Source organism: Podarcis gaigeae (genome assembly GCF_964106915.1).
Source record: "Podarcis gaigeae genome assembly, chromosome: 2".
In the NCBI taxonomy this organism is placed as follows: domain Eukaryota; kingdom Metazoa; phylum Chordata; class Lepidosauria; order Squamata; family Lacertidae; genus Podarcis; species Podarcis gaigeae.
In genome coordinates, this window is record NC_139679.1 from 77,404,284 (window position 1) to 77,429,003 (window position 24,720).

The 24,720-nt window shown below is 40.8% G+C and overlaps 1 protein-coding gene across 4 annotated transcripts in view; it reads left to right on the forward strand.

Moving 5' to 3' along the window:
* The first annotated feature begins 6,729 nt into the window (after positions 1-6,729).
* Positions 6,730-24,720, forward strand: part of IPPK (inositol-pentakisphosphate 2-kinase) — a 35,694-nt gene continuing 17,703 nt past the window's right edge. The window contains exons 1-4 of one of the 4 annotated variants that reach the window (XM_083726824.1): positions 6,730-12,257; positions 20,205-20,252; positions 21,611-21,706; positions 23,062-23,128. In XM_083726824.1, the coding sequence (XP_083582950.1) occupies positions 12,177-12,257; positions 20,205-20,252; positions 21,611-21,706; positions 23,062-23,128 (292 nt within the window). In that variant the 5' untranslated portion in view covers positions 6,730-12,176. Of the gene's footprint in view, positions 12,258-12,334; positions 12,690-20,204; positions 20,253-21,610; positions 21,707-23,061; positions 23,129-24,450; positions 24,557-24,720 lie in introns of those variants that run through there. The other 3 variants (XM_083726825.1, XM_083726826.1, XM_083726827.1) reach the window with 3 other exon arrangements.

Genomic DNA, 24,720 nt, shown 5'->3' on the forward strand with positions numbered 1-24,720 from the left:
CTAGCCATTGCAATACCAGAGACACAACTAAAACAGTCACAGCTTTTCCGGAACAATCCCTGTGGTGGAATGAGTGCTGACAGAAGCATGCTGTCAACCTTGGTCCCAGCAAAGTTGTGTGAGAGAGAAGCAACAGGCACAGTTTTCCCTGTCTGAGTTGATGCATGGGAGCCCTCAGAGGGAAAAAGGTAAGAACTATGTGGGAGGCCATGGCGGCTGGTCCCCACTGGGATTAGGAGGGCGGAAGGGAGGAAGGCTAGCAGTAGGTGGGGCCAGACCCAGTCACAGGCAGAGCTAGCTGATTCTAGTTGCTGTCTCCATCCTGCTCCCTGCTGAGTTCTACAATGGCAACACTGACATTGAGAAGCAGGAAGCTGTCAGACAGTGCTACCATGTTGACTGAATGGAAGTAAAAAAGCAGGCAAGTCGAGGCTGAGGTAGTGTAGTTAGTATAACTGACCCCTGAGGGAACATAGTACAGTGGTACCTCGGGTTAACTACTTAATGCGTTCCGGACGTCCGTTCTTAACCTGAAACTGTTCTTAACCTGAAGCACCACTTTAGCTAATGGGGCCTCCTGCTGCCGCCGTGCCGCCGGAGCACAATTTCTGTTCTCATCCTGAAGCAAAGTTCTTAACCTGAAGCACTATTTCTGGGTTAGTGGAGTCTGTAACCTGAAGCGTATGTAACCTGAAGCGTATGTAACCCGAGGTACCACTGTATTCTGATTGTGCCTGCAGCTCTTCCACAACTTCTCAAATGCAGCTCCATATCAACAGCCCTGCTGCATCAGACCCAAGCCCCAATCTAGTCCAGCATCTTCATAGGAGCTGAGGGGTCTTCGGCCCCCCAATAAAATATTTGAGGGAGCCAGACCCCCCAAAGTTGATGGGCATTCCCATTCAAATAGTGTGCGGGCACCGCATCATGTGATTATGTGGGACAGGGCTTACCTGCCCCCATATTTTATTCAAGTTGGCACCCCTGGGCATCCTGTTCTCACAGAGGCCAACCAGATGACCAGGGGAAACTTGCAAATGCAGAGGCATAGCATGGTGGGGAGGCCTACCAGGACAATTACCCCAAGCACAAAAAAATTAGAGGTGTGCTTCTGCAGCTGCCTCCCCGACTGGAGGTGCTTTCCATGCCACCCACCTGCCCCATCTGAGCAGCAGGCCGAGCAGAAGCTATTGAGAGGATGGGCCCTTGTATCTATCTCTTGGCCGCACGGTGTCCCCACATGCAGCGCTGGCAGCAGCAGCACTGCATGGAGTTGCTGGTTAGGGAGCACAATACTTTCCTTTCCCTGAGCCCTGGAAACCCATGCTATACCACTGTGCAAACGGGAACTGTGTGTAACAGCGACCTCCCCACCTGTGATTCCCAGTACAGTGGTACCTCGGGTTAAGTACGTAATTCGTTCCAGAGGTCCGTTCTTAACCTGAAGCACCACTTTAGCTAATGGGGCCTCCTGGTGCCACTGAGCCGCCGGAGCACGATTTCTGTTCTCATCCTGAAGCAAAGTTCATAACCTGAGGTACTATTTCTGGGTTAGCGGAGTCTGTAACCTAAAGCGTATGTAACCTGAAGCGTATGTAACCCGAGGTAACACTGTAACTAGTATTTGGAGATATACTGCTGCATGTGAACGCAGAACATTGCTTTATATTGAATCAGACAATTGATCCATCTAGCACAGTATTGTTTACATGGGCAGCAGCTCACCAGGAATTCAGATAATCATCTTTCCCAGCCCTGCCTGCAGATGCCAAGGCTAGCCATTTGCACGCAAAGGATGTGCAGTCCCGCTGGACTTTGGCCCCTCCAAATACTACTCCCTCTCCCCGTCTCAGTCAGCAGGGCCAATGGTCAGAGCTGACGAAAGCTGTAATCCAACAACCTCTGGATGACCACAGGTTCCCCATCTGTGTTTGAAGACTCCAACAGCTTCTATGAGAAGAGGCAGTCACCAAGATATGCTGAACCTTTAGTCGTTTTGAGCTTTATTTCCAATAAATATCATTTACAGTGTGAATATTACCTTAGGCAATTGGGCTCCCTTAGCCAAAATGTTGACCTCCATTTGTTTCGGATGGTATCTCCCATCAGCCCCATACAGCACAATAACAAACAATAAAACGAGATATCTTACATATAATTTGAACTGGATGCTCAACAGCCAAATAGCTGACATGTTGCTTGCACAATATTGTACACTTTTAAGTTTTCTGTGTGCAAAAAGTGTGAACGGAATTGCTATTACGGACAGAATGTTTAAAAATCAAGGTTTTTCATGTTTTATGATTTCACACTTCAAAACCTGTTCAAAATCCATGATTCTAGCAAATAGTAATGATGATCTACTTCTGAGAATAATGCCAGCATATCCCAGGAAATTTAAAAGCTCCAGCCCCATCTCTATTGCATTTAAATAACATGTAAATAACATGCCTTAAGCAAGTAACCATGAGAGGAGGAAGCTGAAAAACATTTTATAAAAGAGGCCCAATATTATTTCAACCACTAGATGGTGCAGTTTAATACTAAACCTATGCCTGAGTAGGGCTCTGCCAGAATATTGACATCTCTCTCATGCCCACCCACATATCCCATGTAAGAAAATGCTTTTCTTACTAGTATCTTCTACTAAATAAACAAACTACAATTAATAAATAGTTTGTCAAAACACAGAAAGGGGGAGAATGTGTGTGTACATAACAATGTGTTTGTTTGTTTGTTTGTTTGTTTGTTTGTTTGTGTATACATAATAAACTAATTAATGCATAGGAAAAACAACCTCAAAGGATGCTAATCTATTACTTACACTGTTTCCAGCAAAATAAGTGAGCAGAAAATTTGTTTTTTTAAAACATGCAGAGGTGGGTGGAAGAATGAACTGAGTTACATTATGTTTAGATAAACTAACAGGAAGGATTCGAAACCTGCGGGACCAGAAATTCACAAAAGACTGGAGTAAATTTACGGACTATCTGAAAAGTATTAGTGAAGATCAGACGACGTTTGTAGGTTTGCAAGAAGTTTTGTGAGGAGTATTATTGGAAGTATTGCAAAAATGGATAGGGAAAGGGTGATCTGTTAAGAAATGTAAAGGCAATATAAAGTTAAGAAATGCATAAGTGGTTAAAATGGTGGATCATCAGAGTTGCTGGTGGAGGTCTAAACAGATTGTATAAGTGATAAGTTTTGTGGTACATTTTATAATTTATATGTTAAAATCAATAAAAATTATATAAAAATAAAAAGAGTTACATTATGTTTAAGCAATGCAAAGTTTTCCTCATTTTACCAGTTTACTATTAATTTAACAGACAGAATCATTACTACACTTCTTTGGAATTAAGTGCTAAGGAATATATTGGACCTACTTCAAACTAAATGTGGATAGGGTTGGGCTGCATGTAGTAGATCTCTTTTCTGCATTGCGTCAAATGGGCTTGTTTCTAGACATGGATCTAATTTGTCAACATACTTGGTAAAGCCAGAATTCTATTTACAAATACAAGATCTCTCTTATATCACTGTTATCACAAATAGTTTTAGTTTCAAGTAAGAACACAACTTCAGTCTTTTTCCATGCAATTGTATTCACAAAATAGAGTCCTTGATAAGAGCATACACATCCTGACTCATTGTGTGGCTCAGGATTAGACCAGAACTAGATGTTAAAAGTTGGTTTCTGGCTGCCGCCGCCCCCTGTATTTCTCCTTCCTCTTCTTTTTTAACATTTCATAATGTCATGTGTGACACAACATCATAGCTTTTTCCTTGTCCTCCAAGCCACAACTAATGAGAATTGAGGAAAGCTGTGGAAAGTTGTCATTAAGGAATGCAATTATGCTCACTGAACATTTTAAACATTTCAAAATACTGCTGCTACATTATGTTTAACATGCATATTGTAGCAGGCTGTCTTATTTCTGTGTTGTGTGCATGGTATAATGGATTTTTATATATGAAAAATAGCAGTAGTGGCATACACATACACAAATGCTGTTCCAGAATGCATGAAGAGTTCAGTAGTTTCAATGTCCCACAGGTTAAAAATTAAAATTCAAACAAAGCAATTCTTTGTGTATAAACCTAGGCATGCTACAACCCTTCTCTCCCTTACCATTCATTTTATGGGCACCAATTTTCTTTTATATAGATGATATCTAATAATGCAATCCCCTACAGCACACTGAATTTATATAACCCCAGTACGGTTGTGAAGACAGAAGTGCCTGGTGTGCTCTGGTCCATGGGGTCATGAAGAGTTGGACACGACTAAACGACTAAACAACAAGTATGGTTGTACTGTGTTTATTGCTGAACATGTACATTTGTCTTAAGACAGACAAGAAAGAGGTGGGAGAAATGAGAAAAATTAAATATCTGAAGTAGGTTGGTAGAGGAAATAACATGACAGGTACAGGCCTAGTGCTTGCATGATGCATTAGAAATAAAAAGAGTAATAAGAGGAAATGAGAGAAAAGACCTCGCAACAGTAGCTGACAACATTAAATGCGAAATGGATGAAGAGAGCAACAGACAATGAAGGGTAGTGTGTGATGTGATTAAAAGAACAGGTGAAGATTTCAGTATTTTCATACAGACAAACTGAATTGAATTAATATGGGAAGTACTGCAGTAAGGAAAGCTAGAGGAAGTGAGTATAACATGGCAGATATGACCAGACTACAGGCAAGAGTTTAGTACATTCAGAAGGAGCAAAAAGGTCGCTCTACGAGATGTCATGTCATGAGTCATCAACTATCTCCGCACAAAAGAATAAGGTACGTGGCAGTAAAAGAATATCCTCCAAGTGGCAGAGAAGAGTGGGTAAGAAAGGACATGAGCAAAATGATCATTAGGGCTTCCATTTTGACTTTTTTGGTCTAAAAAGACAGTATTTTAACACCATTCATGGTTACCATGACACTGGAATGTATGTGAGCATTCTGCACTAGTCTAGCAGTACTGCCAGAATATGGGATTTGGACAGCAAATAAGATAGACATGCCGAAGAAAGAGGTGCTAGATAGTCACAGCTGGGGATTTGAACTTGGACCAGTTTATGATGTACCACTTTCTAAGCAGCCTTGACATGTTAGGTGAAACTCTGCTACCATTCTACAGGTCCTGCTGGAGGAATGGTTGGCAAGACTGGGTAGTGGACAAGGATTAAAATCAGATTTGGAAACCGTCAGCATAAGAAGGATTGCTGTCCTGTCGGGTTTTCTGGACTTGGTTAATAAAGAGAGGCTAACGGGGCATGAGCAAAACACAGTAACAGAGCAATCCAACCCCATCCCTCTTGCCTTTCTTTTTTTTTAACATATTTTTTATTAAAGATTTCTTGGTTTACAAAAGTATGTGCAATGTCTCTTTTTTTCAAGTTACATTTTATACAGATCAGTTTCATTTGTTGAGACATTAGTGTTACATTAGGAAGAAAAGGGGGGAAGAGGTGGAGAGGGCCATGGGAGTGTGGTGGGGTCGGGGGCGATGTTTCCATTTTACTTAATGTATGTGTGGGGTTTTGTGTCAGCGTCGCTTGTGCAGGTTCTCTTTGCTATTCGCTTGTGTTCCTTTGGTGGTGAGAGAGGTTGGGGTTGGCCTAGGGTGTGGTTGTTTGGTTGCGACTGGCTGTGGTGAACTTTATTTTCATGTGTGAGTGGTGTGGGTGGGTGTTTTTGAATCAGGTTAGTGGGTTCTTGTCGTTGTCTTGTTGGGCTGTGTATGTGAAAAAAGGGAGCCATACCGGGGTGAAGGCGTCTTCTTCTATTTGTCCCCATGTCGGTTTCAGTTTATTGGTCAATTTTTCTAATAAGGCTGTTTCCCATACTATTTGGTACCATTGGTCCCTCTTGCCTTTCTTTAGATGTGATTTGAACATGTGGTCTTGCCACTGTCCCTAGCACCCTGGGCTTGAGTTAATAAGGGAGGAACAGTAAACAAGGAGCTGTGAAAGAGAATAAAATGGATAAGGTCAGCTTCGTCCTTAGTTTTCTTCTAAAAACACACAGTAAAGCATGCTGTCATGTATATCCTATGCTCAAAACATCAATCTAATTGACGTTTTAAAAGCTTTCCTTCTTTCCAGCCTGAGGACAAATGAGATGTGGGGTGAAGAGCCAATGTATTTTTTTGTTTGTTTGTTTTATAGGTGAATGTTCCAGTGCTTTCCACGTCAGGAATATAAGACACAAACATGGCAAAGTAACACTAACATAATTTGTAAGCATTTTACCACCCCTTTATTACAAGGAGAAGGGCATTTTGGTTATAAAATTGGTTAGGAAAAAAATGTGTTCTACAGATCCTCTGAGAAGCAAACTAAACATTTTAGGGACTAGTGTTCTGTGGTTCTTCTGCTGCAAACTTTGAATTTATCCGAGACAGTTCACTGTTTGTAGATAAGCCTTATGAAATTCTTTCATATAGGTAGATTAGAGATGCAATCAAATCTAAACATTATCTTTTTTTTAAATGTATTTTTATTAAGGATTTTCTTGATTGACAAAGGTATGTGCAATGTCTCTCTCTCGTATTTCCCCCCCCCACGTAACACTTTAAAAACAACAACAACAACAACAAAAACAAATTGGTTTCATTTGTTGAGACATTAGGAAGAATAGGGGGAAAGAGGTGGAGGGGGGGAAGAAGAGTGGGGGTGGAGTCTGGTGTTGATGTTTCTATTTTACTTAATATATGTGAGGTTTTGTGTCAGCGTTGCTTGTGCGGGTTCTCTGCTGTTATCTAAACATTATCTGAACTGCAGATTCCCATTTATCAGAGAGACTTCTTTAACAATCTTCAGGCTCAATTATCTTAGTACCCAAGGAAGCACAGTACCTTGGGTTGGGCTATTGACCCTGGGAAGGTTGTGACTAGTCTGTTTACTCTGCTTGATGCAAAGTAGGGTATATTCCTCTGCAAGCAATGTATGGTATGAGAAGCTACAGAACCCATACAAATAAAAGGAGTCTGAACTGATAGTTTAACTTAATGTCAAGGATGTACAAAGGTTTGCTGTGTGTGCTGCTAAATTCCTAAGGTTTAAGCATCTTTCTGAAGATCTCTTTCTCAGTCTCAGAATTAAATTTCCTGCTTTCATCTGTCTTTATAATATTATTTTATTTGTTTTGTTGCCTGCCTAATAGTAATCAGCGACAGTTCCACCTTAGGAAGGGAATGACCAAACCTCTTTTGGTAGTGGGAGGACGTGCAACAAGAAAACCAAAAGGCTCTCTTCTCACAAGGAACCTGACCCAATCATTTTGCTTTTTACTATTTCGGGAAGAAGGCAGGACTGCTGGTTTATGGGTAACAACACTAAATTCCCCGGAAACACAGCTCTGAAAATCCTGACTCACATTTCAAAGCATTGTGCTGGTCTCCTGCTCAGGTGATTGAAGACTACTGTGAATGTAAAGAGACACCTTCAGTCCAAGAAATATTATTATGTGTGCAAATGTCATTGGCAGCATTAGGATTTATACAGATGCATTTAGATGCATTTATGTTTCAGAGCCTTAATTCATATTAGTCACTTTGGGAGTGTTCTGACTGTAATATTCAATAAATCTCATTTCTAGATACATGGTGTCCCTAGAGCAGCAATGTGATCAGAACTGTACATTCCCAAACCTTTTGGAGCCATTCCATTTAAGACTAAATTGCAAAGTGGCACATTACATCAGCTGACTGCAGGTTTTATTACCCCATTCTGTAATATAACCCAAGGGGTCCAGCATTCTTTGGAAACAATCAGCTCTTTTAAAAATAGAAACATACAAGTCATTGATGTGGTGCCAAAAATATCCAGCCTTAGTTCGTGACACAAACACCATTCACTGCATTAAATTATTCTCCCTCAACTACAAAACAAAGAAAGAATACACTGGCTTCCTTTATGCCATTAATTTTTTTTAAAAAAATATGTTTTCCTGGCTTGCATCTCTCTTGCAAAACACAACAACAACAGCAAACACAACACATTTTCTTAATTAGCCTTAAGTTTTTCCAAATTTAATATTTAAAACATTTAAATAATGAACGGCTGTAGTGCACAGGCCATTTTCTGAAGGTTGCCTCATCAAGGCATTCAGGCATCTGGCCAAGTCGGGTGAAGATTATGTTATGGCTATGTAAAACTAAATTTTCAAACAATATTGCCAACAATGTCAATCTAGACTCTGTTATACCTGCAGAGTCAACAACTACAGCAAAATTTAAAAAGTGCAGCAGAGACGCCATGGTAGATCAAAATGGGTGACTGTGTCATTTCTGTGCAAACTGCTTGGAATTTTGTGCTAGGTTTCCCTCATGCTAAGTGAGAATCTGGTGTACTGAGTTATGATAATAATATTATGAATTTACAGGGTGCCTTAAATTCTTGGGTCTAGTAGGTATCAGAATTTAATCAATGCTTGGAGTATTCACCTGGTGACAGACGCTGGATTTAGTGAAGTATTAAAATACGGGAAGACGGGAGATTAGCCATTAACCAAAGACAAAGTAAAGGTAATGGGCCATTAGGAAAGTCAGAGAGAGGGGACCCTCCTCCAGCTCTGAGTTTCTTAGCTGGATAAAGGCCAGAGTTTTGAAGGAGAGCAGTTACTTAGGATTGCAGTTGGCTAGGATGTGAACTCAGGGAAAAAGGTGACACTGTTAAATGCAGCAAGCTAGAAGCAGAGAAAGAGCTGTGACTGGTGCCTGTTTAAATCCAAGGCTATGGGAGAAGCAGAACTCTCTTGGAGTGTTAATGGTGTGAGCCCCTCCATCACAGGCCCAGGTTGCATATATGTGTAAAATAAAATATGTCGTAAAGTCACCCCAAGCTCCAAGCACCCAGGCACCATGGGTCTGTGTTTCCTTTTGGAAAATGAGGGGGGGCATGACTACATTCCAGCCAGAAGGCATTTACGTATATCCTAGCTGGATGTTAGAGAGGGTTGCTGAATGAAAGGTGAGCAGCTAGGTAAGAGATAGCGGGAAGTTGCGAAGAGAGGGTAGGGGGAAGGTAATTAAAAAGCTAGGCACTGCAAAGAACTAGTAAAGAGAGATGCAAGAGACAGGAGATTTGGCTAGGGAAACATGAGGATGTTAGAATAAAAGGAGAGTGGAAAGGAACAAGGGCAAGGGAGGAAGGGAACTACTGGTCTGGGGAGCCAAGGGTTAGGCACTTATCAGAAGCCATTAGGGCTGTTCCTCAAGAAATCAAGGCTTGACATTTCCTGAGTTCTCCAAGTTGCAATGCCTTCATCTGGGATTTTTGACCCAAGTGGCAAGACCTCCACTCCATCTTCCAACTAGGGAGCTTATAGTTGCTGATCCTTACCATTACAGAACTATTGGACTGAAAATATTTCCTGAGAAGTTCCCAAGTGCTGTAATTCAAATTAAATCAAATAATAGTACAGTTGGAAGGGAATCTTTTGCTCAAAGAGATTAAGAGTCTCACACTCTACCAAATGAGCTATCCCAGCAATTACATTACTGTTACATTTTATTTTATTTCTGTTTTGTTGTGCCCTGGCTTTGGGCTCACTGTGAGGAAGGGTGAGAAGGAAATATTTTCAAATAAATGACAAAATAAATAAAGTATTAGTCTTAAAATAATTTAAAGTCTTTGACAAATGCACGTTTCAGGACATTTCACACTCGTATGCATGCAAACTTAACGCAAATAATTTACTAAGCTGTTGCTGGAGTCAGGTCTAAAAGCATGACGACATACCAGTATTCCCAAGTTTCAACATTACATTGCATTATTCTCCATTCCAGGAAGTGAGTCACAATGCATGGATTTATAGATCTAGGAAAGGGTAGCAGTTGTGTAACATTTTTCCTTAGAACAAACAATTGACCTCATCTCCAGAAACCTGTAGTTTCTAGCCCAAGGTCTGTGTTTCAACAAGTTAAAACTATTAAACTATTCTTTTGGAAGTTTTCACAAACCTTTTTTGTTTTTGCGACCCTACACAATTTGGTGGCATGATCAAGCCTGGTCACTTTATTGCTTGCCTTCAAGACATTTATGAACATGTTAAAGGCACATGTCCCAAAGCTGATCATTTGGGAACCCTACTACTTACACTCCTCCATTGTGCTAACTGTCCGTTTATCCCCACTCTCTGTTTCCTCTTCCTTGTCCTCTTATGGATCATTAACCAGTTATCTCTATTTATTCCATGACTATTATTCACGAATCTTTGGGAAGGGACCTTATTGAAAGCCTAAGTACACAGTGTCTACTGAATCACCCCATCCATATGCTTAATGACACAAAAGTTTAGTTAAGACAGGATTTACCATTAAATGGCATTTAATCTAGGTTTCTGGTTACAGTTTACTGTGGCACCTCAAACCTGCTTTGATAGAGCAAAGCTAAAAACTAATCTTCTACAGGTTTAACACTCCAAGTTTCAGCTTCTGAGCTGTAAGTTACCTATCTTGGTTCTGGCTGTAGGAGGTGCTTACCTCTTTTGGATCTAACTCTTAGCACGCAATGTCTTTGCTGTGTGCTTGTTAGTTTTAGCAAATGCTTTCTCACCCCTTCCTGGATATGCCTAGGACTGAACATGGGACTTTCTACATGCAAAGTGCTTAGTCTGTCACTAAGCTACTGCACCTCCCTTGAACGGTTCATACTGCAGGTGGGGGAATCCTTTTTAAAAAAAAAAAAAATAATCCCCCATGGAAAGCCTCAATGCTGAAGGAAAACTAGGAACATAGAGAGCTGCCTCATACAAAGTCAGAGCATTGGTTCATCTAGCTCAGTAGTGTTCACATTGGCACAACAGGGAGGGAGGGGGCTGTGGCAGAACCTTTCTCCTAAGTAGTAGTCTTTCATTTGCAGAGTGTTTATGCAAAAATGTTCTTCACTTCTGCAGTGCAGGAACTGCAGCCTGAATCGCTAACAGTCCACTCTGCCACCTCAAAATCCTGTGATGCCATTGTTGTATGTATGCAACAGCCATCACAGCTGGGGAAAAGATCTCACTTAAGGCATCATAGCATTGCTGCTGGAGTCAACAATATTGATAGACCAAATTTCTGATTTTGCCTAAGGCTGCTTAATATGCTCCTAAATGCTGTAAGCCAGGACTGCAAGAAGCTGCCCTATACCTGAGTCAGAAACATTGTCCATCTAGCTGAGTACAGTACTATCTTACCCTGACCAGCAGCAACTGAAACATGGTTTCAACCAGGTCTTTCACAGCCCTACCTGGAGGGTACCAAACTGCCGTGTGAGGGCAGGGGCCTCTGAAATGTGGGCTGGAAGCCTTTTAAATATGCAAATGACTAAATAATTATTTTAACTAGTGTGCAACTGGATATTTTAATTTCGTTTTTAACATGTTATTACATACTCCAAGCCTCCAGGGTAGGGGGCAGAATATTTATTTAAATAAATGAATACAATAGCGAGCAGACTCCTGTCTACCTCCGATGCTAATCAAAGCCAGAGTCTGTCTACAATCCTAAAATGTAGGCCATGTGGTTAAAATTATATATATAAGAAGAGGCGACCATTTTGCAATCAATTCCTGAAGCCGGTTTAGAAGGGACGGCGGCCTCTGAACAAACCGCCAAAACCAGCTTGCCGCCGCTCTTCCTTATCATATATCACACACGCACACCTATGAACCGCGCTAAGGCTCCCGCGCATGCCCAGGGTCTTCCCGGTCAAGGGTGACGAACCTCTTCCCGAACTTGCCAGAAATAAAGATGGCGCTTGCTACAGCCGTAGCCTTGCGGGAAGAATAGGAGCTGAGGCTGATGCCCCCATTAAATAGGGCCGGTTAAGGAAGTCCCGCCCCCCATACAAACCTATACAGTATATTATTTTCTCGGGTGGGTGACCTCCGCGTGCCCCAAGGCGGAAGGTGGAACTTCCTGTTCCGATCCGGGCGAGGACGCTAGTGTGGGCTGGGAAACAACCAGGTGGTCGGCTTCGTTGAGCGCGTTGTCCGGAGAGGCTGCGCCTCATCGCTGTGTAGGGACTTGTGGGCGGGAGGCCGCGCGCGCAGTGGGACGGGGTGAAAACGGAGGCCGGAGCTGAGGGAGAAGAAGCGGCGAGAAGCAGCAGCAGCAGCAGGAGGCGGCGACGACGACCGCCCGCTCGCCTTGCCGGAAACCAAAACGGAGGGGCCATTGGCTGGGGGATGGAAGCGGAGAAAATGGATGAGAATGAATGGCGATACCACGGGGAAGGCAACAAGAGCCTCGTCGTCTCCCACAGACAGGTAAAAAAGAAAAAAGGCGCCGGCCGCCTCTTTCCGCGCGCGCGCCTGAGGTTAGCTGCCAACCGCTCTCCTGAGTCTCGTGCTTAACGGTTCGGGCTTTTTTCTTCCTTTTTTGAAAAAACAAAACAAAAACCCAGCTCCCCTTCAGTTCCCCCGCCTTCCACCCTTAACGGAAATTTTGGCCGGTCAGTTAGAGGGGGGCGGAGAAGGAGGGAACTGAAGGCCCGTCAGTTCCTCCCGCTTCACCTCTTCAGGGCTCCCTCCGCTGCTCCCCGCTTCCGTTGCCTCTGAAGAGGTGCCCCGGGGAGGCGGGGAGGGGAGGGAGGAAGGACACCCGCCGGGAAAGCTCGCCTTTCTCCTTCATCAGCGGGTGAGCAAAGTGGTCCAACAGCCTCTTCTCCTCCTCCTCTCGCTCCCCTCAGAAGCATAACGGTAAAATCAGACATTCTCCGTAACACTTTTTTTGGGGATGGGCGTGGGGGACATAAAACATTTTTATACCGCTTTCGTTAAGCTAACAGACTTTGAAAGAAGTTGGTATCTTAAAGTATAACAACAAAAAACTGTGTAGAGACAACGAACTCTAATCGCAGTTGATCAGCAAATCAGATATTCGTTTTTTTTGTGGGGAGGGGAGTAAGTTTTGGAAACTCATGTACTGTATAGGTAAACTCACTGTGTACATGAAAGATATGTAGCTGAAGGCTCCATCCCTGCCAAAATGGGTGCCATCCCCAATTTGTGTGCCAGAGAAGCATCGTTTTTATTGGATGCCCATGGTCCTTAATCACACTGTGTGTTGCGTTGTGATAATTCAAGCTGAGTGACTTTCTTTTTCAGTGCTGAAAAGGGATTGGGGGAGGAGAAAGAGTATTAAAAGCAAGTTATCTTAAAGCTGACTGGAAAGGGCCTGAGTCATGGTTGTGGAGCAGCTCTTACACCTCTGACAAAATAAGTGGGGAAAATGGCTATGATGTCCTGGGAGGAAGGCTATTCACTGCACCATGGCAGGAGGAAAAATTCCAAAATGGTGCAAGTCACTATTTAAAAGTGCTGGTGTGTTTCACACAAATGTCTTCTTTCTTCACACATCAAATGTAGTACATTTTATGAAATGGCAGACTTGTTTTCTAGGAAGGTGTAATCTAATGAAAGCTCTGTGCTAATTGAGATTTTTTTCGTTGTGTTTCATCTATTGATTCCCTCCAGCTAATGTAATATAGACCAGGAGACTCATACTAGAATCCGTGCTCAACCACAAAGCTTGCTCTCAGCCTAACGTAACCTCACAAGGTGGTTATGAGGATAATATGTGAAGGGGGTATGTGCTTCTTGGAGTGGAATAAAAATGTACATGTGATTATTAATATTATAGCATTATGGTACCTTTTTTGGGACCAACCAAGAATGTCACAAAAACATGACAGGCTTTCAAATTCTCCAAAACCTTTCCTCAGGCAAAATTTTGCACAAAGCAGGGGAAAGGGTGATGAGGAAGAGGAAGCAACTTGTAAGAAATTAGGCTGATACAGCCATGAGGTTAGTTTATAGACTTGGTTTCAAGATTAATATTGCAGGATGAAAATGTCCCTCACATGTGCGGCTGTGATATATATACTTGGGGTTCTGGGAAAAAGAAGCAATGGCTGCTTTCTATCTCTGATAAATTGAAGTCTGGCTTGTAACTTCAGGTTGATAAATAAGAATCTAAGCATCCTTTGTCTCCCATTATTTGGCACAACCATAACCATCTGTTTTAGTGCTCCTAAAAGAAAGTTGAATGATGTTGTTGCTGACTTGATACTGAATATATATGGTGTGTACTAGGTTTTAGGGGAGGGGTAGTACCTCCCCTCATCATGCTTCTTTTGGAGTAGTTTGTTCACCTTTGGTCCCCACCCTGCACTCAGCTCTCACAAGTGACTCCTAGATGCTGCCAGCTCAGCATGCAACAGCAGCCATACCCAAGGAAACGGCTTTGACTAGTTGGCTAAACCAGGTGAGGGTAGCTAATGGATCTCAAAACCTTGGTGACTTAGGAACGTCTCCTGTATGTAGACACTTTCCAGCAGATTGAGTGGATGAAACCAATAGCGGGCCCAATGGCCAAGAAGGTGGTTTCTGCATGTGCTGTAGAGGGAAGTGAGGGACAGATGGGGCTCATCAACATGGGAAGGTATCCCATCTAGGAGAAGGAAAACTGATCCTAAATTTCCTCTGCCTTGAGGGATATCTTCTGGAGAAGAAATCTGGAGTGGAGTCCTTAAGGCGATTAGATTGTGCCTTGTACACCTTCTGGCAACACTTGCAGCCAAGCTGCTGTCAAACATATTGTTCTGCTTTCCTTTGGACCACATCATTATGCCGAGAGGGGGGTATTGTTGTCTGGGCAGCCCAGGATTTCCATACACACTGTCCAGGCTTGCGCCCCAAGGTCACGCTGGTGCTGCTACAGCAGCGTTTTGACTTTACCCCCAGAGGTGTACCCCATTGTCTCTTGAAACAGACAGATGCCAACAACTGAATATATTTACCTGCCTGTTAAAGAATTAGAAATGTGACTTGTGCAAGTAATTAATCCCTGAAACATGGGTCTAGTGCAAATGTAACTCTGCCCAGTTGCCTAATCCCTCCCTCATCTCTTTATCTTTCAAAGCTAATTGTGGTTAGCATTACAACTAAATTGGCATTTTCAATTTTAATTATTGTCAACAAATCAGTTAATTTTTTTGAAATCATGGTTGCAAACTGTGGTTTGGGTATACTGTGGTTAGCATTAGCTTTATTGTAGATGTAATGCTCATCATAGTTTGTTAAAAAAACAAAGGAGGGGAAATACCTGCATGAGAGGAGATAAATTCATGTGCCGGCATCAGGGATGGGGAACCTTTGGTCCATGGGCCTAATTTGGCTTGCCAAGTCTGCCCACTTGGTCCATGAGGCAGTTTTGCCCAAGCCTATGCCTATGCCTGGCATGTTTGATATCAGATGTGGGGCTTGGACTAAAGGGGCTGATGCCTGCAAAGCCCTTTGTGCAGTGCCTCTGAGTAACTATTTTAGTTTTTTTTTGCTCCTCCATTGGCAGGGGTAGAAAAAAGGAAACAGGTGTGTGAAGAATTGTATATTTGCACGGTATTCCGTGAAATATTCTGTCCCTTGCTGATCCTGTTCTTCTCCTCTTTGTAACAGAGCTTGAATATGCACACGGAAAAGGTCTGAGCAGGTTCTGCTGCTTTTTCCTTTTGTGCACAAAGTTTATTGATCTGCCCAGTGCTGTTCTCACCCAAGTCTCGGTGTATATAATATGCTGAGCTAGTTTTGGTGCAGTGCTTGATGTTCAGCATAGTTGCATCTCTCTGTTCCCAGCATTTGGATAAGCTGAAGAAACTAGTTACTAGGATATGAGGCTCGTATCTTTCTGTGATGCCAAGATACTTGCATGTGATACCTAAATACAGTTGGATTTTCAGTTAACCAAAGTAATAGCAGCAGGGCTGAAAATATACTAGTATGTGGTAGCTACCAAATGCATGTTTCACGCATAATGGTGCATATGTGTGTCCTTGTCAATTTCAGCATCAGTTGAACAGCAGTGTGTGTACTAAAATCTGACATACAACAGGACATTTGGAGTAGTAAGGCATTCAGTAATTATTGTGTTTTGAAATAATGCTAAGCCATGAAGTTCAGTTTGTGCAACTCTGCTGTGCAGACAACTTTTCAGTGTCGAAGGTAGAACTTGGGGCTTGTTATCAGCTTCCTGAACATGTTTTGTTTAGGAGAAATAAAGTGTGAATGCTGTATTTACAGCCTATCACAGGAAGTACTTAGGCACTTCCCTTAAGCAACTGGTTACATAAATATTGTGGGAACTGTGGGATGCTTGCTGGAACATGCATAAGACTGCATGTAAGGACTTATAGCACAGCTACTTCCACAACATGGTTAATATAATCACAATAAACAGTTGGTATTTATTTTTGACTAGTGAACTCATGATAAAACTGAAGTAGCTCAATTCCCTTGTGTTGACCAACAAATATTTTCCCTTGACCAACAAATATTTCCTCCCGCACCTTAATTGCCTGACAGAACAATGGGACTTGCAAAAGCATTATTGTATTCCTTTTTGGAAAATGATGTTTTTGAACTGGGGCTGGGGTTTCATATTAGAGGAGTTGCACAGTTTTCTTAATCCAGTTATATTCACATGTTTCCAATACATTGTTAGACACAGAATTCAATTGTTAAATCTGTCTTTTTCAAAAGCAGGTCACACTAAATCTCAGAAAGAAATCTTCCTTTCACTGTTGAAAATAGATGTTCACTTAATTTATAGTATTGTGACTATATGGTAGCTACAGCTTTATGACAAACTCCTATTTACTTCAATAATTTGAAAAAATCATTTTTTAGTAAGATGAACCTACGGAAAATGTGAGGCACGTGCTAGTAAGCTTACAATAATAGAAATATTCAGGCAAGCATTTTACTTCCATGTAAGCAAATATGCAAGGGAGAGTTTCGGTGTTCTGCCAAGCCCTGCCCCCCTCAGTACATCACTTTCTCCCTGTTTACAGCCTTGCTTGTGTAGGGCTGTAATCATGTTGAAAGTTATACAGATTTTTTTTTACTTGATCAGTGTCATTGTAACCACATATAATGTAGAAGCAACTGATACTAATCTTATTAAAATCTTGAGTCTGTTGTTAAATTATAAATTATTCTTAAGAACCAAATTGCCCTGTAGTGCTACATCGTACTAGTCAGAGCCCAATACCATTCATTAAATGCTCATTTTTGCCTTTGTTATTTTGGAAACAAGGACAGTATAATAAACTAAGTTTCCCCAGAGACCATATTAATGAATTAAGAAGCAACTTCACTTCTTGTTAAGAGACAATTTGATGCTAAATGGGCACCAGAGCTTGAATATATAAACTACTTTAATTGCTTTTACCCAATGTCTAGGCTTGCTGATTAAATGTTCACAGAACAGGTGGTCTTGAGCATTGCCAGAATTAGTGTTCCCAAGTTAAGGACAAATTCTTCTTGTTGCTTAAAGCTAAATTAACACTCCCTTTTATTTTAAGGGTTGCTGCAGTAGAAATGAGTGTGAGGGATGTATGCTGTGAAGTCTGCTTTGAAATTTCCAAGGGAGCAACACCATGTGCCTCACTCTAATAGTTTTCCTATACACAAAGAGAACATTTTGAAGAGAGGGCTTCATTACATATGCAGCCACTGCTTGAAGATGTTGAGAAACACAAATTGAAGTAGTAGTCTTATTGGTCAAGAATATTATCCATTTGTTTGCATCTCTACGATGCGGTGGAAAAACCCATTTCAAACGTGGTCATCAGAAGTACCAACATCATGTCCCCTCTCCCCCACCACCAGAATGATTAGTTCTATAAAAACCAAGCTCAACTGATCATGTTTTGTATTGCATTCTTGGCACAATGTTAGCCTGAACAAAAGCAAGGGAACAATACACGCAGCCCTGCTGGTTTGAATAAAATCTGGATTATCAGCAGTATGGTAAACATTTTAACTGTAGCTGACCACAGATGTGGCTTTTGAAAATCATCCTATTTGGCTGTAAGAAACAGAAGAATTTACTGGAATCTAGTTCTGTTATTAAAAAGTTCATTTGCTGTGTATTTTATTCTTGTACTTTTCAGAGTAAATAAGAAAGCAAGTTAGAAAAATAGTTTAAACATAAAAATTCTTGAAAAACATGGAATATCAGCAGAATGTTACTTAGTTGTGCAACTTTAAGTCTTAGGTTTGTTTTGTTTTTTTTTAAAAAACTTGATTTGATTTCAAGCCTGGCAAATTCAGTGCCATGTTACTGTAAACAAAGTGAGGAAATCTTTGCTTCCTGTAGCTTTCAAGGAAGTATTGCACATACACCAGCAAAGGACATAAGGTAAATGAATTTGAAATAACAAAATTCACTTCTAGTGCCTATTTGTGAAATATTTCTATAAGAGCATTTAGTTGGTTTCCGTAACAGCTGATAAACTGTATGTTTATGAATAGTTGTGTTTTATGTGTCTCCATAAGGAGAAAAGCTGTAAAATAGATGTGCATGCAACCTCTGTTGCTATAAAGCATAGAGGGATACATTATTTCTAAAATACCACTTATGGACTAAAATAAATGTATTTTGTATTAAAGTAATGATCATTATCTACATATTGAAAATAATGCCTAAAAGGTCTGAGATTTGGAGAATAATACAGGTTGCATAAATGTGTTATTTTTTAAATACTGACTAGGTCTGCAGAACATGTTAAACTTCTGTATTGCCTTTTTTCAAAGTTTGATGTGTATACAAATTCATAAGATAACATGTCAACAGACAATAGAAGGATAAAAGCAGAATAAAAAACACAAAATCACTGTATATACTCGAGTATAAGCCGACCCAAATATAAGCCGAGGCACCTAATTTTAGGACAAAAAACTGGGAAAACTTATTGACTTGAGTATAGGCCGGTTCACCACACCACAAACCTGGTGGTGACGGCAGCGGAGTAGGAAGAACAAGCGGCCCGAAAAGGCTGCTTTTGGGTTGCTCATTCCACCGCTGCCGACAGTGGAAAAGGCGGAGGAGGAGGAATGAGCAGCCGCTTGTCCCTCCGCCACCTCCTCTGCCACTTGCAAGAGCAGGCATAGGAGCCTGGTTGGGAGAGGCGCAGCACAGCGCCTCTACCAGCCGCGGCTCCTGTGCCTGCCCTCGTCCCTCTGCAGGTGCCCCCCTCACTCGAGTATAAGCCGAGGCAGGCTTTTTCAGCATTAAAAATATGCTGAAAAAGTCGGCTTATATTCGAGTATATACAGTAGTATTAACTTAAATAATGGCTCTCTGAAACACAGGCAGTTATAAAACTTTCTCTTACAACTGTTTAGATATTTCTTTTTTTGGTCTTCAGGCTAAATACATGTACCCCATGTACAGATTTTCATATTTTTATTGATTCTAGGATAGTTGTTTCTGTTTTCTTGCACTGAAGATGGGAGATGTTGAACTTAATCAAGGCAGGCACATTCTGATTTTTGAGACAGTCTTTAACCTCTGCTCATATTTGCAGAAAATAACTTCTAGGGCCTACCTGATCTCAAACCTATCACAGGGAAGATCTATCCTGGTGGCTAGGGGAAAAGGAATAGCAAACTACAGAGATTCCAGGGAACGTGCATTCAAAAGGAAGAGAATACAGCAGGTCTTTAGGAGCAGGAGCCCTGTGATTCCTGCTGCCTGGTATCCAAACAACTCATTTATCACTGACTTCACTGGTTAAAATATCTGAGGAACAGGAGCAGCCAGATTGGCTTATTTCACAGAAATTGCTACAAATACCTGCATATTTTGCTTTATAAATTTCTTTCTTGGAGTGCTAGACACTTTAAAAAAATTAATTAAAGTTTATAGTCTAGGGCCTCTGGCTAGAGCACCAGTAAAGACCTTTGCAGGTGCCAGGTTGACAGTTCCCAATCTAAATGGACTGCTGATCTGATCCAGTAAAATCAATTGATATGTTTTGTTTGTCACCTGTCAATGCATTGATAACTAAATAAAGAATGCACAGAATACTGAGCAAATGTATGCTTGCTTCCCCTAAAAGCAGGGGCACTGCTAAGTACTTAAAGGATTCAGAAATAGACTTACAACACAAATTTGCAAATTAAGATAGTGGATGGCTGGGATCTTATGGGCACTACACTTTGCATTGAGCCTAGCTGCCCTGTAAACAAAATAAAAAACTTAAAAGGTAGAAAAGTGCAGGAATCCTGAGCCCTGCCACATACAACAGTGCCCCTGCTTAATAGATAAAGTGGTTTACTTGTGCAAATTATTTTACTGCAATGGGTTGGTACAGCTTGTTTTCCAAATTACAAATCTATATTAATTCACTCATTTTTTAAATTAAATTTCAGCGTTGTGTGGTACTACGTTTTTTGAAGTTTCCTCCAAATCGAGACAAGGTGAGACCATTATCATTTGTTATTCCCTTTTATCCTTCTTGTTTCCCACCAAAGAAATTTCAGCTAGTTCTATTTAAAAAGGAGAATTAATTTTCATTCCCACTTTCTGTGAGCTCAAGGAGGCCTCAGCATTATATTTTTAAAAAACCAACAGCAGCTTGATTAAAACATTATCAGAGATCTGAGGATTTGCAATCCTTTGATTAGCTGGGCTTTTAACCAATTAGTAGATTGAGATACAGTATTGCCAGATCTTGATAAACGTGCTTTTGATGATCTTCAATGAAAACCACTGTAGAATAGTAACTATTCATATGAATTATTTCATTGTAATAAGCAAAAATGGCTCCAGTAGAAGAAACAAAGTCAATGCATATTAGTATTGCAGAAGACTTGGGATTTTACAACACAGTTTGATAATCGGTTAGATCCCCCTGTGGAGAAGTGTCTTTGCTAACCGGATTTTGAAAATCAGGTTTTGCATATGGGAGCAGTAGTAGAAAAACTTGCTGCTTATAATGTCACATTAACCCATAGTTTAAAAATATGGTTTGATATGAACATGCAGCATGCTGTTTTATGTTGTAAACCTCCCTATGATCTTTGGATGAGGGGTGGTATATAAATTTAATAAATAATAATAAATAATGCTTGAGTACACTGCTAAAAATCCGTCATTGTGCCTTTCTCCCACTTCTACTATTGCCACTCCACAGGGACACAAGCCAGTATATGGCTTGTCGTGACAAAGGCCTGGCCGAAGGCCTGGCCCGGCTGCAGCTTGCCTCTCTGCAGCTGCAGGAGCTCAGCCACATGACATTGATGAGCGGGTGAGGACACCTGGTTGCGCCCCTTCAGAATTTTGTGCCCAGAGCAATTGCCTCTTTTGCCTTGCCACGCCACTGCGTACAGCAAGAAGATTTAAGCAAAGTGTCACTTCTATTTAAATTCATTTCTGACTAATATGACATGTGAAGAAGACCATTTTGTTTGGTAGCTTATGGTGGGTGTTGTGGACTTTGCAAATTTAAAGTACAGTGGTAGTTCGGGTTACATACGCTTCAGGTTATAGACTCCGCTAACTCAGAAATAGTACCTTGGGTTAAGAACTTTGCTTCAGGATGAGAACAGAAATTGTGCTCCGGCGGCATGGTGGCAGCGGGAAGCCCCATTAACTAAAGTGGTGCTTCAGGTTAAGAACAGTTTCAGGTTAAGAGCAGACCTCCGGAATGAATTAAGTTCTTAACCCGAGGTACCACTGTAATCTTTTTCAGATGTTGTTTCTAAGTGGATTTAACTGTTATCTAGTAATGCTGCATAATCTGTGTTTCAACAGTAACTTATAATTTGTTTTTTAGACACCAGAAGAAATCTTCCAACATCTTCAGAACATTGTATACTTTGGCAAACATATAATGAAGCAGTTTTTTGGGGAGAAGTATGTTCACCATGGGGTAACTATTATTTCTTGTTTCATTTAGTGTTTTCCTACTGTTATGTTTTTGTTAACATCTGTAGCCAAACTGGTTGGTTTGGTTTTTGTATGAAGGAACATTGCATTCAATCTCCATATTTAACCTGCTTTTAGATTGCTCATATAGAACATAGAGCAGTGGACAAAATGTCTATTATGTATCTCTAGGATTAGTTGTGCTCGCCTTTGCAGCATAGACTGAGCAGTAGAGTAGCAACAGGAGCGTGTGTGAGTTTCCTGTGACTATTGAATGTTCAATCTTAATTCTACTACTGAAATTTAAAATACCCTAATTCTGATAGGTTATTCTTCAGTTGAGGAATGCAGTAAATATTTACTCCTTTTAAAAAAAAAGGTTTTAAAATGTTTATGTGAAAAGAATCTCTGAAGAAAAATGTAACTTGTATACTACTTCCATATGAAAATGTTGTATCAAAGCTCTATATTTGAAGGAAAAGAGGACCCCCCCCCCCGATTATCATGATGCTACCTTTATATCAGACTACTGTTTCTTCCAAGGAGAACTCTTCTCTGATGTGTATGTTCTTAATGTCTTTAATTTTTTTGTATTGTCTGATTCCCTGGGCTCCTTTTATGAAAAAGGGCAGGAAGGATGAATGCATAGTTAGAAAGTTGACCTATCAGAAAAACTGCCCTACTCTTACAGGGCCATTTTCTGTGCTTCATTATCAATTGATCAAAAAATTTAAAACTGTTCTTGTTGATTGCTGCTTAGATATAAAAGAGAAAATACACAACACCTACTTAAATATTCAGCAGTAACCTGAATATTCCTAAGAAGTGCATATTGCTTAAGATCGGAGTCTCCTTTGAGTTCAGTGGAAAGCCTAATCAGCCTTGTCTCTTCAAGGAAAGGTGATGGAGCGCTGGGGACTTTCCACTTAATTTATTCTCCTGAATTCCAGCTGGAGTGTTTAATGCTAATGATTAATGACTTAATGACTGATAAACTTAAAATGTGAAGACATTTTTTCAGTCACTGCTGTGGTTACAGAAGTGCTTAGGAGAGGGAAAAGATGTAATTATGCTTAGAACATAGTGATGAATGGGACAAACTGTTAATGTAAATATGAGTACTTCTTACTAGGAATGTCCCATTTGTCACAATTACGGTTTTATAAGAAGAGTTGGGCAAGATTGCCAGACAAAACTATTTTTCCCCACTATAGGAATGTCATGTAAATTTTTGTCTATTTTTATTCCACCTTTCCACCTAAAGAATCCTCAAAGTGACTCTGTTTCAAGTCAGTGCTCTTTCACTTTGTTGCAACTGTGCAATTCATTGTGTACAATGATGTTTCCTTTTTTCTTTAGGAGGTTGTGCAGCTGTCTTTGGACTTTCTGAAACAGCTTTGTTTAAAGATCCAGTCAGAGAGGCCAGGTAAGGAATTAAAATAATGGCATGACTACTTGCACAAAATATGGAGTGTGCCTTATCTGAAGTCTGCTTTTAAAAAAATATAGAATTGCAAAATGTGTCACACACGTCAGTCAGTATTGGAAATGCTTTCTTGGTTGCCTGAGAGAATTGAATTGCCTCCCAACTGAGCAGGCAAGAGAGCCATGTGTGCACCCTCCTCAATTTTGGGGTTGGTGTGTGAGAGTTTTTACTTTTCCCACTTCCTGAAAGGCTAAAAGGGGCTGTTATGTGTCCTTATTTCTGGAGGCAGAGTATAGGGGTTGCTTTTCTGAGCACCCTCCCTCCTTGGAGACAGAGAAACATCTTTGTGCACTGCTCTGGAACGGAGCACCGGAATTCTGAAGACTACTACTGACTGTGAGTCTCTTTCCTGGAAGTGAAGGGTGAGGAGAAAATGTCACATGCTGCCTCCAAAAGTGAGACATATTCTGGCTAGATCAATTCCTCCAGTTATTTTTTTTCAAGTATGTGAGCCCTTTGTTTTCATTTGAGTCTTTCTTATGCACCTGGGGCATAAATGAAATTTGGATGGATTCTGCCCACCTGATTCTCATATTGTTTACTAGTTTCATCTTGTCCAAGGATTTTTGTTAGGGGGCAAAACAGCTGTCCCCCCGAATAACCCTACAAAAATGATTTCCCCCCCCTTTGTGAAATTAATAAAGGTAGGTGCTGCCCTCAATTACCTCTGTCTACAGATGCATCTAAATTAAGCATAACCTGAATAATTCCCTGTATGCATTGCCTCTCTCCATCCATACTTCCCATGGAATGTTTGTGGAGTTGAGTTTCTGTTTTTGTAGCAGGTGTGATCATCTGTTTAACTTGCTGTTAAATTGGGCACTAAAACTTTACTAAAGGAGTGTTTCAGTTATGGTGTATGTTTGCATTTGAATCGAATTGTTTGGCAGTGAAGCTTGTGCTGGTTAATAGTTTAAGGTGGTGTTTCTGAAAAGTTAGCCAGGCCCATGCAAACATGTTATATCACCAAGATGATAAAGAATATAATCCCTCTTTCAAAATAAACTTGCCCTAAAATAAACTTGTCCTCATTAGGGATAAAAAAATAGTACAATGGCGTATTGTTTTTGTAAAGCTGGCGCATTTGTATTTGGATGCAAAATGATACACAACCCGAGGCCTTGCTAAGAGGGAGAAAATTTGCTTAATATTTGAATGGTGGGTCACTTAGTCCTGGTGAAATTCCAGTTCCTGTGATTAATGGAGCCTAATTTATTTGTGCATATAATCCTGGTGGATGAATTATTCACTTCTCTTCTTAGATCTAACAATATTGTGCAGTGTTGCTGGCTCAGATAAATTCTGTTCTAGGTGTCACACCTGTTAAGTTAGCCATTTTCTGCAGCATGGTGCAGATTCTTCTGTCAGGTCAGGTAAATTTACAGGCTTGCATTTCTCAAGCAGCTACTTCACAACCAGTGCATAAAATAACAGTGGTTTTTCTGTAAAGCTTTCAAAGATGTGCTGGTATTCATGCATATAGTTTCAACAAACCAAATTCTCTAACTTTGGGAAGCATTTGCAAAAGGAAA